The following is a 16,751-nucleotide window of genomic DNA, read 5'->3' on the forward strand; positions in this document are numbered from 1 at the left end:
TTCAGTAATTATTACATACTTAAATTTTTGTCTTCTGCCCTCCAGATGTTCATGAGAAATCCAACTCCCTATTTTTTTCAGAAGAGCTTAAAATATTTTCTTGAATAAAATAAGCAAGCAAGTCACAAGAAAAATTACAATAGTCACTAATATTCTGTAGGAGTATCTCAAGCCAGAAGTGTCTGTTAACTGCTGCCTTCATTCCCTCTTAAAATATAATAACTACATCACTTGTAAGAGCACTGTGGGCATCTTTTGTTTTTCAGTGACTTTAGACACATGAGAGATACTTGATTAACATCCCTGGAGATTCAAGTTGTCTACATAGTCAGGGAACAGTTGTATGTCTCATCCTTCTCACAGACGGCAGCCAGGTCATCTGTCCCATCGTTGATCTCAGCCTCACCTGTGCAGACAGCCAGGTGCTTGGGTTAGAGGTGTCCATATCTTTCTATTCTTGACTCCTCTGCTGAGATTTCTAACAAGGGTGCCAATTAGTGCCAGTTATGATGGCAGTTTTCTGAGGTGAATGAGACAGGATTGACAAAAACAGAGCGAAAAATCTGACTTCAACATTGTTATATTCTGTAATTTTTCTTAATTCTTCAGTACTTTTTCACTATGAAATGGGGATCAAATCTTATTTTGGAAATTTCAGTGTGTTGGATTGATTACTATTAAGTACTTTAAAATCACAAATCTTCCCAAGTGTCTGTGGTATCTAGATGGAGACAATGGCAACCTTCTGAAAAAAGTGTTGACTGACTAAATAGAATGAAAGAATGAAAACTTACCTATCATGCAAATATCCTGAACACAAAAGACAAGGTTTCTCAAAGTAGAATTACAGAAGCTCTAAATCACAATCACCAAGATGCTTTTTTAAATGCATATTCTTGTACCCTATCCCAGATCTTTTGCATCTGATTCTCTAGGAATGTAGCCTTGAACCTGCAGTTATAACAACTTATCCAGAGATTTTTTCACATGCTAAAGTTTGAGAACCTGTACAATTGTGCACAGAAGCCTTAAAAATAAATACAAAAATATGACCTTTTGGGGCGCCTGGTTGTCTCAGTGTGTTGAGCATCTGACTTTGGCTCAGGTCATGACCTCACAGTTCGTGAGTTCAGGCCCTGCTTCGGGGTCTCTGCTGTCAGCACAGGGCCCACTTTGATCCTCTGTCCCCCTCTCTCTCTGCCCCTCCCCCTCTCTCAAAAATAAATAAACATTTAAAAAGAAAAGCATGACCTTTTGTAAATAATTTCAGCTCCTTGGACTTCATTTCCCTTCTCTGCAAAGTGATTCTTTGATGGCCACATCATGTGCTCCTCAACTTTATATGGGTTTTGCAGTCTGTGCCACAGGGGAAAAAAGGAAGGCAGGGCTAACCCAACCACTTTGAGCCACTGGATTTAGGAAATATACAAAATCTTTTCCAGGCATTAGTTCTGTTTTCTTCACCTTTTCTTCAGAGCTAGACAGCTTTGAATCTGTTTTTCAAACATGGGCTGGAGAAGGATGAAGCAATTTGAATTTGCTAAGCCAACACAGAACGTCCTGGCACAACCCTGGCCACACTGTCCCGGGGGCAGTTTCCATAAGATATAATGAATGGCCTCAAAACAGCCAACCAAACCAACAAACTAAACAGTTGGAGTAGAAGAAAGGCCAACCAACTGTTTAATTTTGTTCTTGTTTTATACCAGGTCAAGAGTGGTTATATTTCTTGACTAGATAAACACTTTTTTAAAAACTTGTGTACCTTTAAAATGTGGACTACGGTTCCATTCAGATATCATTGTATTTCAGCTTTTTTTAAACATGTTAAAGAAAAGGGCACCTGGCTGGCTCAGTCAGTGGAGCATACAACTCTTGATCTTGGAGTTGTGAGTTCAAACCCTATGTTGGGTGTAGAGATTACTAAAAAATAAAATCTGGGGCACCTGGGTGGCTCAGTCGGTTGAGCGTCTGACTTCAGTTTAGGTCATAATCTCACGGTCCGTGAGTTTGAGCCCCGCATCGGGCTCTCTGCTGACAGCTCAGAGCCTGGAGCCTGCTCCGGATTCTGTGTCTCCCTCTCTCTCTGACCCTCTCCCGTTCATGCTCTGTCTCTCTCTGTCTCAAAAATAAATAAACATTAAAAAAATTTTTAATAAAAAAAAATAAAATCTGAAGAAATGTTAAGGTTTGAGCACAGCTTCAGCCAACCTCAAGTAACAAACTTACTTAAAACATTTTTATTTGTTATAAACGATCAATATATAATTCTTGCCTATTTTTCTATGAAGCGTATACCTTCATCAACTTTGCAAAAATTATATTCTTTCTTTTAGAAGTCACTTCACCTTGTTACTGAATGCAAACACAATCATATTAATTTTTGCTTTGCTGCATCAGGTTTCTAAAAAGATAAAAAATAATGTATTTTATTTTAATTTTATTGAAATATCATTGACATACAATAATATATTAATTCCAGGTATACAATGTAATGATTCAACATGTATATACATTATGAAATGATCCCCACAATAAGTCTAGTTAACATCTGTCACCAAAGTTATTGCAGTATTATTGACTCTATTTCCTATGCTGTACTTTACATACCCATGACTTACTTAGTTTATAATTGGAAGTTTGTACCTCTTAATCCCTTTCATCTATTTCACCCATCCTCCCACCCCTCTGGCAACCACCCATTTGTTCTCTGTATTTATGAGACTGTTTCTGTTTTGTTTTTTTGGATTCACATGTAAGTGAACTTATATGGTATTTATCTTTCTTTGTCTAACTTACTTCTCTTAGCAGAATACCCTGCAGGTCCATCCATGTTGTCGCAAATTGCAAGATTTCTTTCTTTTTTATGTTTGAGTAATACTGCATTGTATACATGGATGCCACATCTTCATTATTCATCATCTTTTGATGGGACTCAGGACGCTTCCATGTCTTAGCTATTGTGAATAATGTTACAATGAACATAGGGGTACATATATCTTTTCAAATTAGAGTTTTTGTTTTCTTCAGATTCAGAAGTGGAATTGCTGGGTGGTATGGTATTTCTAACTTTTTGAGGAACCATTGTACTGTTTTATTTTTTCTTTAATTTATTAATTTCTTTTGAGAAAAAGAGCAGAGGGAAGGGCAGAGAAAGAAGGAGAGAATCACAAGCAGGATCCCCACTGTCAGTGCCAAGCCTGACAAGAGGGGGACACTTAACCAACTGATCCACCCAGGTGCCCCATTCCTCCCCACTGTCTTCTGTAGTGGCTGCATCAGTTTACATTCTCACCAACTGGGCCCAAAAGTTTCCTTTTTTTTTCCACATCCTCGTCAACATGTGTTATTTCTTGCCTTATTGATACTAGCCAATCTGACAACTGTGAAGTGATATCTCATTGAGGTTTTGATTTGCATTTCCCTGATGATGAGTGATATCAAGGATCTTTTCATGTGCCTGCTTGCCATCTGTACATCTTCTTTGGAAAAGTATCTGTTCAGGTCCTCTGATTTGGAGCATTTGTTTTGTTTGGCATTGGTTGTATGAGCTCTTTATATATTTTTGATATTAACCCCCTATCATTTGTAAATATCTTCTGTCATTCAGTAGGTTTCCCTTTAGGTTCATTGTTTCCTTTACTATACAAAAGCTTTAGTTTAATGTAGTCCCAATAATTTATCTTTGCTTTTGTTGCCTTTTTGCCTTTGCCTGAGGTGATAGATCCCCCCTCCACCGCCAAAAAAAAAAAAAAAAAAAGGATTGCTAAGGTTGATGTCCAGTAGTTTACTGTTTAGGTTTTCTTTTAGGAGTTATATGGTTTCATATCTTATGTTTAGGTCTTCACTCCATTTTGAGTTCATTTTTGTTGTTAGTGTAAGAAAGGTCCAGTTTCGCTTTTTTTTGTTGTTGTTTTTTGTTTTTTGTTTTTGCATGTAGCTGTCTAGTTTTCTCGACACCATTTGTTGAAGAGACTCTCTTTTCCCCATTGTATATTCTTGTCTCTTTTGTCATGGATTAATTGACCATTTAAGTGTGGGTTTATTTCTGGCCTCTCTGTTCTGTTCTGTTGATCTATGTGGCTATTTTTGTGCCCGTGTCATTACTGTTTGGATTAATATAGCTTTGTAGAATGGCTTAAAATTTGGGATTATGATACCTCCAGGTCTGTTCTTCTTTCTCAAGATTGTTTTGCCTCTTCAGGATCTTTTATGGTTCCATATACATTTAAGGATTATTTGTTTTAGTTCTGTGAAAAATGTTCTTGGTATTTTGATAGGGATTGCATTCACTCTGTAGACTACTTTGGGTAATATCATTTTAACAATATTAGTTTTTCCAATCCATGAGCATGGTATATCTTTCCATTTATCTGTGACATGCTTAATTTCTTTTATCACTGTCATGTAGTTTTCAGAGTACAGATATTTTACCTCCGTGGTTAAAAGATTTTTTATTCATGTGAAAGAGGCTTTGATTTGTATCATGAAGTCTAATGAGAGACTGAAAGCTATTTGTATGCAGATATGATGGCTTGGGAATTTGTGTATACTTTACAGCATGTAGTAGTGCATACATAGTAGGACTTTAGTAATATTTTTATTTGAAAAAAATTGAATGTTCTGAAGCAGTAATGACAGCGAATAAATATTAAGTACATTGTTGAACATATGGGTTCCAGCACTGTTCTAGATACAAATCAGTGTATTTAATCTTATGATGGTGTCACTTATTACCCTTCCTAGAGAGAGGGGCCAAGAGAGGCTAAATAATTTGCTCAAGTTCACACCGCTAGTAAGTGTTGAGTCAGGATCTGAACCCTGTCATACTGTCTCCAGAGCTAGTATTTTTGTTTTCAACACTGAATGGCTTACTTTTTATTGTTTTAGCAGAAAATCACAATGATCCATATTTAACAGAAGAATAGATTCCTTCTGAAGTTAATGTCGAAAGCTCATTCCAGTACACTGTCCTGGCCTTTTCACTGTTAAAAGGTTCTTTTGTGCTTATTTGAAACAGATGCAAACATTTAAAATATCCATTCACATTGTATTTCCCTGCGATTTGCTGGAATATGTCAGGTTGCCTGTAGGAGACCCATTTCTAAATGACTGTCTGATTTCATTCGCCTTGCTACTTCTTTACAGACCCGCAACTTCATGAATCTAGTAAAGCATGGTTGATTAGAGACTTATTAGCCTCTTTCGCCAATATTCTATCACTTTCTGTTGTAGAAAGCTCCAGGACAGGCAGGAGAAGAAGCTGGGTGGGTTTTTCAAAGCACAGTTTTTTCAACCAAGCCTTTTGGCAAGACAGGGTGACAGGCTAATGGTAGTACAAAATTTATTCCCAAATACTTTTAACTCCAGGAGTTATTAGTTTGGAGTTAAAAGCTTTTGCCTTTCAAATGATTTGCTTTCTCCTATTATTGTTCTTCAGTATACTTTAAGTTGGCTTTCTATTTTCACAAATTTTGCTTTTTAACTCTTTCTTTCTTGCTCAACTCTTTCTTTCTTTTTATTTTAATTTTTTCAAAGTTTATTTACTTATTTTGAGAGCTAGAGAGCAGGGGAGGGACAGAGAGAGAGAGAAGAAGAGATGGAGAGAATCCCAAGCAGGCTCTGCACTATCACTGTGAAGTCTGACTCGGGGCTCAAACTCAGGAGCCCAAATCAAGAGCCGGTTGCTTAACCAACTGAGCCACCCAGGCACCCTGCTTGCTCAACTCTTTCTATTGTTTAAAATGCATATACTTTAAAATTTTGCATGCTAAGTGGCAGGGGCAAAAAAAATGTCACTGTGAGTCGTTAGTGTGGGGCAGTCCCTATCTCTTGTCCCTAAGGATCAATGAATGACACTGTCATTTTAGTGTACTTTATTTCTATCTGTGTTAACAAGAATGATTTGGAATTGTCCATCTGTGAGTGTTTTGGTGAGTTAAAGTTTCTGGTTAATAAAAATATGACATTATGGATTTTACAGAATCAAAAAATAATGAAAATATACTTTGTACAGTGAGAACATATATTTTAATGATCTGAAGGTCTCTCAGAAGTATGCTGTGTATCAAAGTTTATCTCATTGTTTATCATTTAAAACCACATTTGGGAAATGTTTGAGAAGCAACTCAAGAAAATACGTTTGGATTATAATTGGATTTATTGAAATTATATTTCTGAGTCATTTGAGCTAAGAATGGAGAATATTCTCTCTCACTGTGAAGCTCCAGACTACTTTCATCCCAAACCTCTCATCTGTAGAGAGGAGTAGTGAAAATCTCCTCATAATAAAATCCTTCTGATATTTTCACTCGTGTATTCCTTAAATGGTACCTACACCATTTTATTCCGTCGCATCTTTTGTGTATTCCTTTTATCACTGTACTTGTACATTATCTGGAAATTTCTCATTTCTATATTTCTCGAGTGTTGAGGCTTACTATGTAAGCTTCTATGTATCCTTCCTTCTGACCCTGTGACTGGGATGGCAGATCTTCAGGACTCCAGTGTGTTTTGTGGTATGTTGAAGACACAAATTACAATATTTGAATTGGGTGCTCTTGAAAGAGTTTAAGGTGATATTGCTTATTTATGGAGTTTAGTTTTCAGTATAAATGTAAATAGTGTCATGGCACCTTCGGAGTTCTGGTGATGCTCACTTATTTTTGCTTTTATGTTGACAAGTGTTCATCTGAGGATTTTTTATTAGTATGGTTTATTGCTACAGTATGGGGTCGCATTTCATTTTTTTTAGGATGCTTATGACCTTGTTAAATAGCAGTCCAAAAATCATGTGGCTTGTTTTGATTTTAACCAAAGTTACAGCTGCCTAGCTGTAAAGCAGTCAGTTTCTCTTATTATGACTAGTTCTTCAACTTGTACTGTTTTAAATTGCCTGCAATTAGCATATTTCAACCTTATTTTTAGGTTTAAATTGCAGTGTGAGAGTGTACTCTCCTCTTAGCTAATTAGTGCTATCAAGGAACAGTAGGTTACCTCATTAGTACCATGTGCATTTAATTAAAGAAGAGAAAATTGGAGTTAACCTCATAGTTAATATTTTCACAGAGTGCTACAATGCCAACACCTTCAATTGGAGTCACACCCCTGTGTATCTAATTATGCACTGGTGCCAAATAAGGTTAGCAAGGGTACTACAAGGCTGTTGACAAAATAATTTAGATGAAAACGTGTTTGTTGGATTCTGACAGTAAAATATAACTTGAACATTTTTTTTTCTGTAGTCCTCATCTGCCAGCATCAGATTAACATACTTCTTCATAGGAAATGAAAGGAAAGGTATATTTTGGAAGCCATTTTTCCTGTTTGAATTAATGCTGCTCTTATCTTGCAGAAAATGGCACGTAGTCATGTAAAGCATATACAATCCGTTTCTTAAACAGAGACCCTGAACTTCAGAGATGTATTTGAAAAGAATTATTTATAAGATGTAATATTTACATGCATCAAACCACTACAAATACTCCCTGACACCCCTACCACAGCCCTCCTTGCTTTTCTTCTTTTCTGATATAATTTCCCTTGTGGATCTTATGAATGGGGATCATCCTTTCATATCATACATGAAGTCTAAGGATGTGTTGTCACATGGTCTGTTCAAATGCAGTGTAATCCTTTTGCCCTTCAGACAAAATCTTTGAAATGTCTCATGCTACTTAGGTAAAAAATGACATTCCATGTCATTTATCAATAAATAATCACTCTGCTTTTACAGATAGAAATGCAAACTATACATTTGAGTGTATAGAGTAGTTCTCAGTGCAAGTGGTACAATTCAACAGGTTTTCACAGAGATTCTAGAGTTTGGCTCCGTGGTCTCAAATATATATTTAATGGCAACATTTGTCTTAATAGTAATGCATGGCCAAGGCAGTTTAGTTAAAGAGATTCCTATGATTATCCTCACATTTCATGACAAAACAGGATTCATGTTCATCTGTATTGTTATAATGGAGTACAAGTCAACAGTTAGCTTTTTCAAAAAACACATAATTAAAGTTTTAAGGATAAATACCACCCCATACTCTAAAATCACAATATCATTTAAATTTATAGGAGTGTTCATTAACATTGGCCATAATTTTAGCTTAGAAATGGGAAGTGAGGTTGCTAAGTCAAGATCATGGCAGACGAATTACTTTTGGTTAGTGGTTAATTCATTATGTTCAAATATTCAACTCTGTATCTGCCAGATTATTTTTATTTTTTAAATCTGTACCATTTTTAACTGTGACACAAAGATGGAATAGTCTCATCTATGTTCACCTACCAAGATAATAATCCAAAAATATTTTTTAATGCTATTGTACATTATTAGTTTGAGCATTAAGATTGGAGGGAAAAAAAGCCAACTCCTGATTCTCTTTGTTTAATCTAGGAATTGCTTCCAGAAACAAAATTATGTGTCTGTGGCCACTCTTCTGGTGATGGGCATCCTCACAACACATTTGCAGTAAGTTACACTGGGCATATAGAAATTCGGCTACTAAGCACAAAGCCAGAGACCCAATCCCACTAAATAGATGATCTGTGATTTTCTATTAGCCACTCCCTTTCATTGATGCAGATAATCAAGAGATGATTAATGTTAAGATACTGATGTAATTAGTTGGTTTTCTGTTACTTCTTGTATTCTCTCTTCAATTATATTTCATCATGTATACACTTCACTGTTTCTATGAGTTGATGGCATTAAAATTTACCTGAAATATATAAAGGCATATGGTTGATTCACCACTACACCTTTCTTGAACTTTTAGGAATCGTTTGATGAGATAGTGCTGATATGCAAAAATTAAGTGGAGATTATGGATAGATACAATACATATTTACATATTTTAGGGAAAAGTTGCCATTCCATGTCTGCAAGTTACCATATAAATATGCCAAGACCTTTTTTTTTTTTTCATATTCTGTCACTAGAGTATAATTTGTTTCCTTAGACTATAGTATTCAATAAAAAATGCTTTCATGACCCAATTCACATACCAGTTAGCCTTGGAAAAGAATAACAATCCTGAAGCGGCCATTCAAGAATTTTTAAATAGAGTGACTTCATGTTTTTAGATAGCATGGATACTACCTATATTCTTAAGGGATCTCTAAATATGTAAGTCATATACTTTCATATGTAGAATTTTTGCTTGTTCCCTTAAGAATTGAGGTACTTACTTAGTTTCCATGGACTAGACTATTCCTAAATGGGCTCACCCAGAATTTATTTTTTAAGACTGTATACTTAGTATTTCCTATTTATAGTTGATAGAACACATTACAATTAAGACTTTTACAAGCACATAGTGTATTCCTGAATAAAGAAGAAATTTCTAATTTTATACCTTGGCTTTTTTTAAAAAAGAATATTTTTCTTAGCAAAAACAGTGTTAATTAATATGGAATGCTATCCTTTGTGGAAAATATTTAAACATAAGACATTTTTCAAATGTTCAATGCAAAACAGAAATAGAAGTGGAAACAACAGCATGCTATCTTATGGAAATAGTGAATGTAGAGGATTGGTAATGAATTTTGTACATTAAAACAAGTCGTGTAATGATCTGAAATTATCTAGTTTGAGTTCCATTCATTTTAATCCTAAAGTGTTTGCCCCTTCTGGCTTTCTTGGCAACAATAATGAAAGAAAATACCAGAAATTAAAAAGTTGTGATAAGTTTTGCCGAAATGTGGAAGACTAATCTTATTTTCTAGGTATTCTCTGTTATTTTGTAGGAAGATAAATTTAAGATAAACTTCAAAAATAATTGTGTACTTTAACTTACTAATAAAGATTCATCCAAAAATATACTTGAAGAAAATAGTGCATTAAAAATGGAAAAGGCAGTATTTCTAATTGGTAGCACTTTTCCCTAAAATAATCCCAATGGAAAAATTGTTTTCATTAGACTGAAGAGTGAGCTGACTGAACTACTAATAGTGTTTGTTCTTTATCCAAAACTACTTCTACCGTTTAAAAAAAAATCATTCTCTATTCTGATGTAAACATAAATTTATAGCATCAGATCTTCATATTTTCACTGACACATTTTCAGAATGAAAACAGACCACAGAGAAATTAAATGACTCACCAGAGGCCATTTAACTCCTCTATGGAAAGGCACATAGGCTGAAATTATTTATTTGTTTGTTTGTTTGTTTTAATGTTTATTTTTGAAAGAGAAATAGAGTGTGAGCAGGGAGGGGCAGAGAGAGGGAGACACACAATCTAAAGCATGCCCCAGGCTCTGAGCTGTCCGCACAGAGCCCAACATGGGGCTCAAACCCATGGACTGCCAGATCATGACCTGAGCATAGTCAGATGCTTAACCTGCTGAGGCACCCAAGCGCCCCAGCAAGGCTGAATTTGTACCCCAAGTCTGTGATCATCAGGGTATCAGTCTTTCCAAGGATATACCAGATTGTTCATGGTTGCCTTGAGTGCTCTGCTGAATAGGAATCTGAGGTTGTTCCATGTGTCTGAGACTGTGGTTACTATCTAAAACAGAAAGAGAACTAGGATGAAGCAGTGAGGTCTGCTGTGGCTGATGGGGAGAAGGAGTATGGAAGTTCATGAACCAGGTATTTGCCATCCCTACAGTGCACCAAACTTAATACTTCAAATTAGTCACTGAGTGACTCTGCAAATGATGCTTCCTGACTTCCCCACACAAAGAAAACACTAAATATTCAGTAGGTGCTTATTGTACATTAGATACAAACTTTCGGCAAGCCAAAACGGCTATGTAATGGAATTTAAAATCAAGATTCAAACTAAGACAAATTATATCTGTTATTCATAGCTGACAATGTCTGTGTGATGGACATAGCTCTGTTTTAGTAAATTTCATAAGTACCAATATGCTGGGGTGAAACTCACTTAAGTTCTGGGGCACCATAACTAGTGGGCTAAGAGGAAGAAAGGTGTAGAAAATATAGATAGGGGTACCGAAAGCCAGCCACGTTCCTTTATAATCTATTTAACTGACATTTGTAATAAATTGTGAATCAATGTAATGATTCTAAAATTTTTAAGAGATCATACATCCCTTTGAGTGGACTAATTTAATATCATACATATTACTTGCACCTGTAATTGATCAACCTTCACAAATAATAAGCCAAAATTTTTTGGGCAAATGTTCCAAATTGGCAGATTATATTAATTTTTACTCCCCCCTCCCTTAACTTAAAAACTAAAAATCCTGTAAGCTTATTAACAAGCTAGAAGTAAAGTCCCATAAATTTCAGAGGAAAACATCCATTTGCAATTAAAGCCCAAATTACCTTGAAGAAATAAGTGATAATATATATTTGATATTAAACATATGTCAGAAGTTCTCTATCATACCATCCTCTTTCAGGCATATACTCTATCAAGTTACTAACAAAAGATGCAATAAAAATATATTTCAGAGAAGTATCTTCTGGTGTTTTGGTATGCAAGTAGCAACCAGACGGTAGCTGTCATCTGAGTATTGTGTTTCTTTATTATCACATTTGTTGAATAGTAGTGGTACTTTTTTTTTTAACTTTTTTTTAATTTATTTTTGAGACAGAGAGAGACAGAGCATGAACAGGGGAGGGTCAGAGAGAGAGAGGGAGACACAGAATCTGAAACGGGCTCCAGGCTCTGAGCTGTCAGCACAGAGCCTGACGCGGGGCTCGAACTCACGGACCGTGAGATCATGACCTGAGCCGAAGTCGAACGCTCAACCGACTGAGCCACCCAGGCGCCCCAGTAGTGGTACTTTTATGTATCCACTAATAGATTATATTTATTGTGCCTCTACTAATTTATTGCAGTACCGGGTAATAATTATGCTCACTTGTGTCATCTCTACCTGATAACTGTAATCTTAAATTCTATCTACCTGTTGTATTTCAAAGAAATGTTTGGTCTACATAGGTTGTATGTTTACCATTCTAACAATATAAAATCCTTGTTACAACTTTCAATTTATTGGGGAAAGCATTAAGTTTTGGCTTTAAAGGACAGAAGTATGAGAGTAAAAGCACTTCATTGTGAGAGATTACTTTTCAATACTTCCTTTTCACACTCTGTTTTTTGCCAATGGTATATATTTAACTTTAATCTGGAAAAATCTTCACTTATTTTACCTTTCTTTCAAACTTTAATAAGATAGATGCCTTTTTTCCCCTCTTGATGTATCAAACAGCTTGATATATCAAACAGCTTTACGAATGGCTGTCAAGATCCTGAATTTGCTTCCCCACCACACAATAGTAACCCAAGTTCACTCCCCAATAACTAGACCTTGTTGACACCTCATCTGTCTGAATGGCCTCATTAACACCTACCTGCAGGTAATCTTATTGTTAGTCTTGCCTACAGGTTTTTGCACCTAAGTGAATACTACTTTACATAGGATTCTCCTGTTAGCTTCATGTGCTAAGGCAATTATGTTGAATGCTTAGAGTCTTTGTCTTTTGGGTCTTATTTTCAAAACATTTAGCATTGGGTCAAATGAGTATTTTGATGAACAAAACTTGTTGGACCTATAAAAACCAAAACTGAAACTTGGCTGGCCTTGACCCAGTTGGTTTATAACCCATTCAAATTAAATTGAATTGACCACATTGAATCTCTCCCCTTACAGATCTTTATTCTGTAGCTATTGCCTCCTGCTTTCATTTTGATGAGAATCGTGGATTGGAGAAAATAAGGGAAAGAGGATAGTGACGGTTTTTAAAAATCTCTTATTTTCCATCCATATTCATCTCTCTTTTTAGGCTTTCCATGAATTCTACCCCACAGCAAAACATGTATCGCATGGGCACTGGAATCAGCTTTCTAAATTGAATATTGGACATATTACTTACCTTTTTTAGCCTCATGCTCTTGATATATAAAATTAGAATAATAGTATTATCTACCTTATAGGGTGGTAATGGGAATTAAATTTTATACCTGCAAAGTACTTAGCTTGATGACTAACACATAGAAAGTGTGCAACAGATATTTGAGTCAGTAGCTGTAGTAGGTAGCATCCGTATACTCTTGGTTGGACTAAAGGGGTGATTCTATTTTATGTAAATTTAGATACATATTTGGTATTAACATTAAATGAGAATCATTAGACATTATACCTTGAATAATGAATAAGACAGATGGAAATGTCCCTTAATGAGAGGAAAGTCTTTATATTTATTAATTTAAGTTAAACACTGGCTTAGAAAAATCAGTGTTACCCAAATGTTTTATGATTTGCTAAATGGAAGATAGCTAAGTGGAAGAGAAAGAATCCTTCCTCACCAGATCTAAATGATGTCCTTCTGGCAGCCAAGGAAAATTATTGCTAAAGAATGTTAGGAAATGTGACTGTCCCCTTAATTGTCTGTATCTAGCTAGAACACATGAGATATGAAGTTGGGAGATATATGTCACAGTGCCAAAGGACCTCCAATATTTTCTTCCTTCTCTATTATACATTTATTAGCAGAAATTAACCAAGAGTTAAAGATGAATTATTGCTGATTGGTAGTATTGACAATTTTAACATGCTGGAGACAGTTAACCGGGGATAATGTTGTGGTAACTTTTTTAGAGAATCCTTCCTACAAAACCTGTATCACAAGATTTAACTCTTCACTATTAGTGTAAAGTTGTGGTAGAATCTCAGTGACTCCCCTAATATCTTTCCATTGTTCATAAACTTGAATTTATTATGAAGCAGTACAAATTAGATTTGTTAATTAATTTTTTATTTACTATTACAATAGTGGTTGTACTGTACTAGGTCCTTTGTTATAAGCCTTAAGCTAATCAAATATTTGAAACACTTCTATAACTGATTTTGTTAATGCCATAAAGTTATAATATAGTGACCGTGTTTAAGGCTATGGTTAAAACCTTTCAGATTCTTCATCAGAAATAGAATAAAGATTTCTGTATTTAAAACCTTGGCTGACATTTGCATGCAACTTCTTGATTAATCTTTTTCTTTCCAAGTGTAAGTCAAAATATTAATAATTATCTTTACACACCTCACTCAGCTGGGATGTAGCTCCCTGAGCTCAGTTCATTCTAGACACCTCTCCTGAGTGATTGCCTCTCACCTTCTATTTTATTGCAATATTTGAGATTGCAATGAATTCTCTTGATGTTGGTTCCAATAAGGACCAGTAGCAGAGCTTTGTCAATGGAGACTCCTCTTTGAAATTTATAATGAATAATTTACTCCCCTCGATGATTCACCAAAGCATTAGTAAGGCAGAAATCAGGGGCTGATGAAAGGATTATTTATTTAGTTATCAGGTTTTGTTGTTGTTAATATATTTTTCATCAAATAAATCGATACACACACTAGAATATGTATGTGGCAATAATGTGAGTTTACGGTGCCCATTGAGATAGACTGTATTTTTCTTTTCGCATTTTAGTTATTTGTAATGAGCTATTAGTGTAGTCTCTACAGATACGAAATATAATCTGCACTAACTTCTAACAGTTCGCTCTATAGTTTTTGCGTATTTCTAAAGACTTATAAAATGTATATTCCATATTTGTTACTTGTATTTCTGTTCCTTGTATGTTTCCAATTCATCCTATTTTAGTATAATAATAAGCATAAAGCACAAAAAACCAACTCATCCTCGTGTATAAATCTTTATGGCTCATACACACACACACACGCGCGCACACAAAATCACATATTCATATATGTATCTAAATGATCCATTATGTAAAAGAATGTGTATGTGTTTTTGAGTTCTATATGCAACTCACTTCTTTTTCAAGTTAGATCTTTTACATTTGTAAATTTTATTAGTCAAATGAGGTAGTTATGCATAGGATTAACAAGTTATAGAAATCGAATTTTTATCACTGACACCATTCATGCTGCATTATATTTACTTCAAAAATATTTCTATATAGCTGGAGTTTTCACATAATTTCAATATGTAGGATGTCATTTAAGCAGCATATAATTCCCATTGACATTAAGACTTAAACCTAAAACTGCACTCTGTACTTTAAATCTTTATGCAGGGGAGTTCAGGAAGCTTACATTATCAAAGTTCTGTCATGCTATCATCATATAATGATTCATACATCTTAGATGAAATTGCACATCTTTACTTCCAATTAATCATATTCTTTATCCTAATGATAATTTTGGTGCAAGTAAATTCACCTTAGGGTAAGATAAAGAATAAAGTCTTAAACATCAAGTTAAAGGTTTCAAGATGCAACTTTTGTCATATTTAACATTAAGAAACAACATGAAATGCTTAGGCTCTTGCAACCATGTCCCTAAGCTCTTTTTCCTCAAGTTGTGATTATCACTCCAGCAGATATTCCTCCTGTTCTCTCTAACGACAGATAGTATGAAATATTTTGTGATACTGGCAGAAACAATTTACCTTTCAAATCCAGAGTGCTAATTATAACATCTCTCTCCAGGTTACATAGGTTGTATATTCAATATTTTAAGAGTAACAATACAATACCTTAATTTTAATTTGGAATTTAGTGTATAAAATATTTAGTCTGGCTGAAACAGACAATATAGACTAGGAATAAGAGAACTTAAGGGTTCAGTGAAGGGAGGGCAGCGGATAAATTTATCTGATATTAAGTATAATCCATGACTTCACATGTGACTGTGTAATTTTAGGGGGAAAGAGTGTTGACAAAATTATGTCATCAAAATTTGATACACAAGCTGAAATATTCCTAAAGCATCATATATGCATACCTAGTGAATATTTTTCTGATGCATGGATAATTAATACAAAGCTGAATTAAAAAAATAAAATCATATGAATAATAAGTACACTGTTGTTGTATCTCTGTTCCTTCCTAAATCCTTGTCCCCTGTAAGTTACATATTTCATATACTCTCTTAAAGCTGAAAAATACACTTTTTTTTTGCATGCCTGCCTTTGTCTCTTTATCTATGATCTGGGTAGTTATTTTGCTGTATTAGAAGCGTTACGCCCTGTTACTGCATTGCCCAAATGAAGAAAGAGGATGGATACCCAACATGTACTTCCATCCTATATGGACTGAGAGGATATTATGGCTTCTAGCTAAAAAGACCCTTGTGTTTCCTCTCATTCAAATCCTTTATTTTACATTTCAGAAAACAATGATAAAGAATATTAGTGACTCCCCTAATAATATATATATATACATATATTAATATATATATAAAATATCTCAGTGACTCCCCTAATAATAATATATTATTAATAACATAATTGTATTAATTATTGTATTAATATATTGTAATAATTGTATTATTAATAATTATTATACATAATATAATATTGTGTATAATATATAATAATTATATTATACATATAATTATATATATATATATACATATATATATTATAATTATAACCGAAGCAGGCTCCAGGTTCTGAGCTTTTAGCACAGAGCCCGATGTGGAGCTTGAACTCATGAACTGTGAGACTGTGACCTGAGCTGAAGTCAGATGCTTAACTGACTGAGCCACCCAGGCGCCCTTGTTGAGGACACTTTTAAGGTCTCAGTCATATCTCTGAGATAGTTTTATTTATAGGTTGAGATGTTAGAAAAGAAAAGGATCTCCAATGATTCCCCCCAGAAACATTGTAAAGTGAATCGTGAAATCTAAGACAATTGACTTATTGCTTACATTTTTTAATTAGGATTTCAGCTGGAAAAAAGACGTGAAACACTTACCTTGGTATACAGGGCATTCCAAAGTTAGTTCCTAATGTTT

At 34.7% G+C, this 16,751-nt stretch overlaps 1 protein-coding gene across 1 annotated transcript in view; it reads left to right on the forward strand.

The window, feature by feature from the left end:
• FOXP2 (forkhead box P2) overlaps positions 1 to 16,751 on the forward strand; it is a 565,342-nt gene that overhangs the window by 436,285 nt on the left and 112,306 nt on the right. Inside the window, exon 6 of the mRNA XM_047845413.1 lies at positions 8,399 to 8,473. Within this exon, the coding sequence (XP_047701369.1) occupies positions 8,399 to 8,473 (75 nt within the window). The remainder of the gene's footprint in view (positions 1 to 8,398; positions 8,474 to 16,751) is intronic.

Source organism: Prionailurus viverrinus, chromosome A2 (assembly GCF_022837055.1).
Source record: "Prionailurus viverrinus isolate Anna chromosome A2, UM_Priviv_1.0, whole genome shotgun sequence".
In the NCBI taxonomy this organism is placed as follows: Eukaryota; Metazoa; Chordata; class Mammalia; order Carnivora; family Felidae; genus Prionailurus; species Prionailurus viverrinus.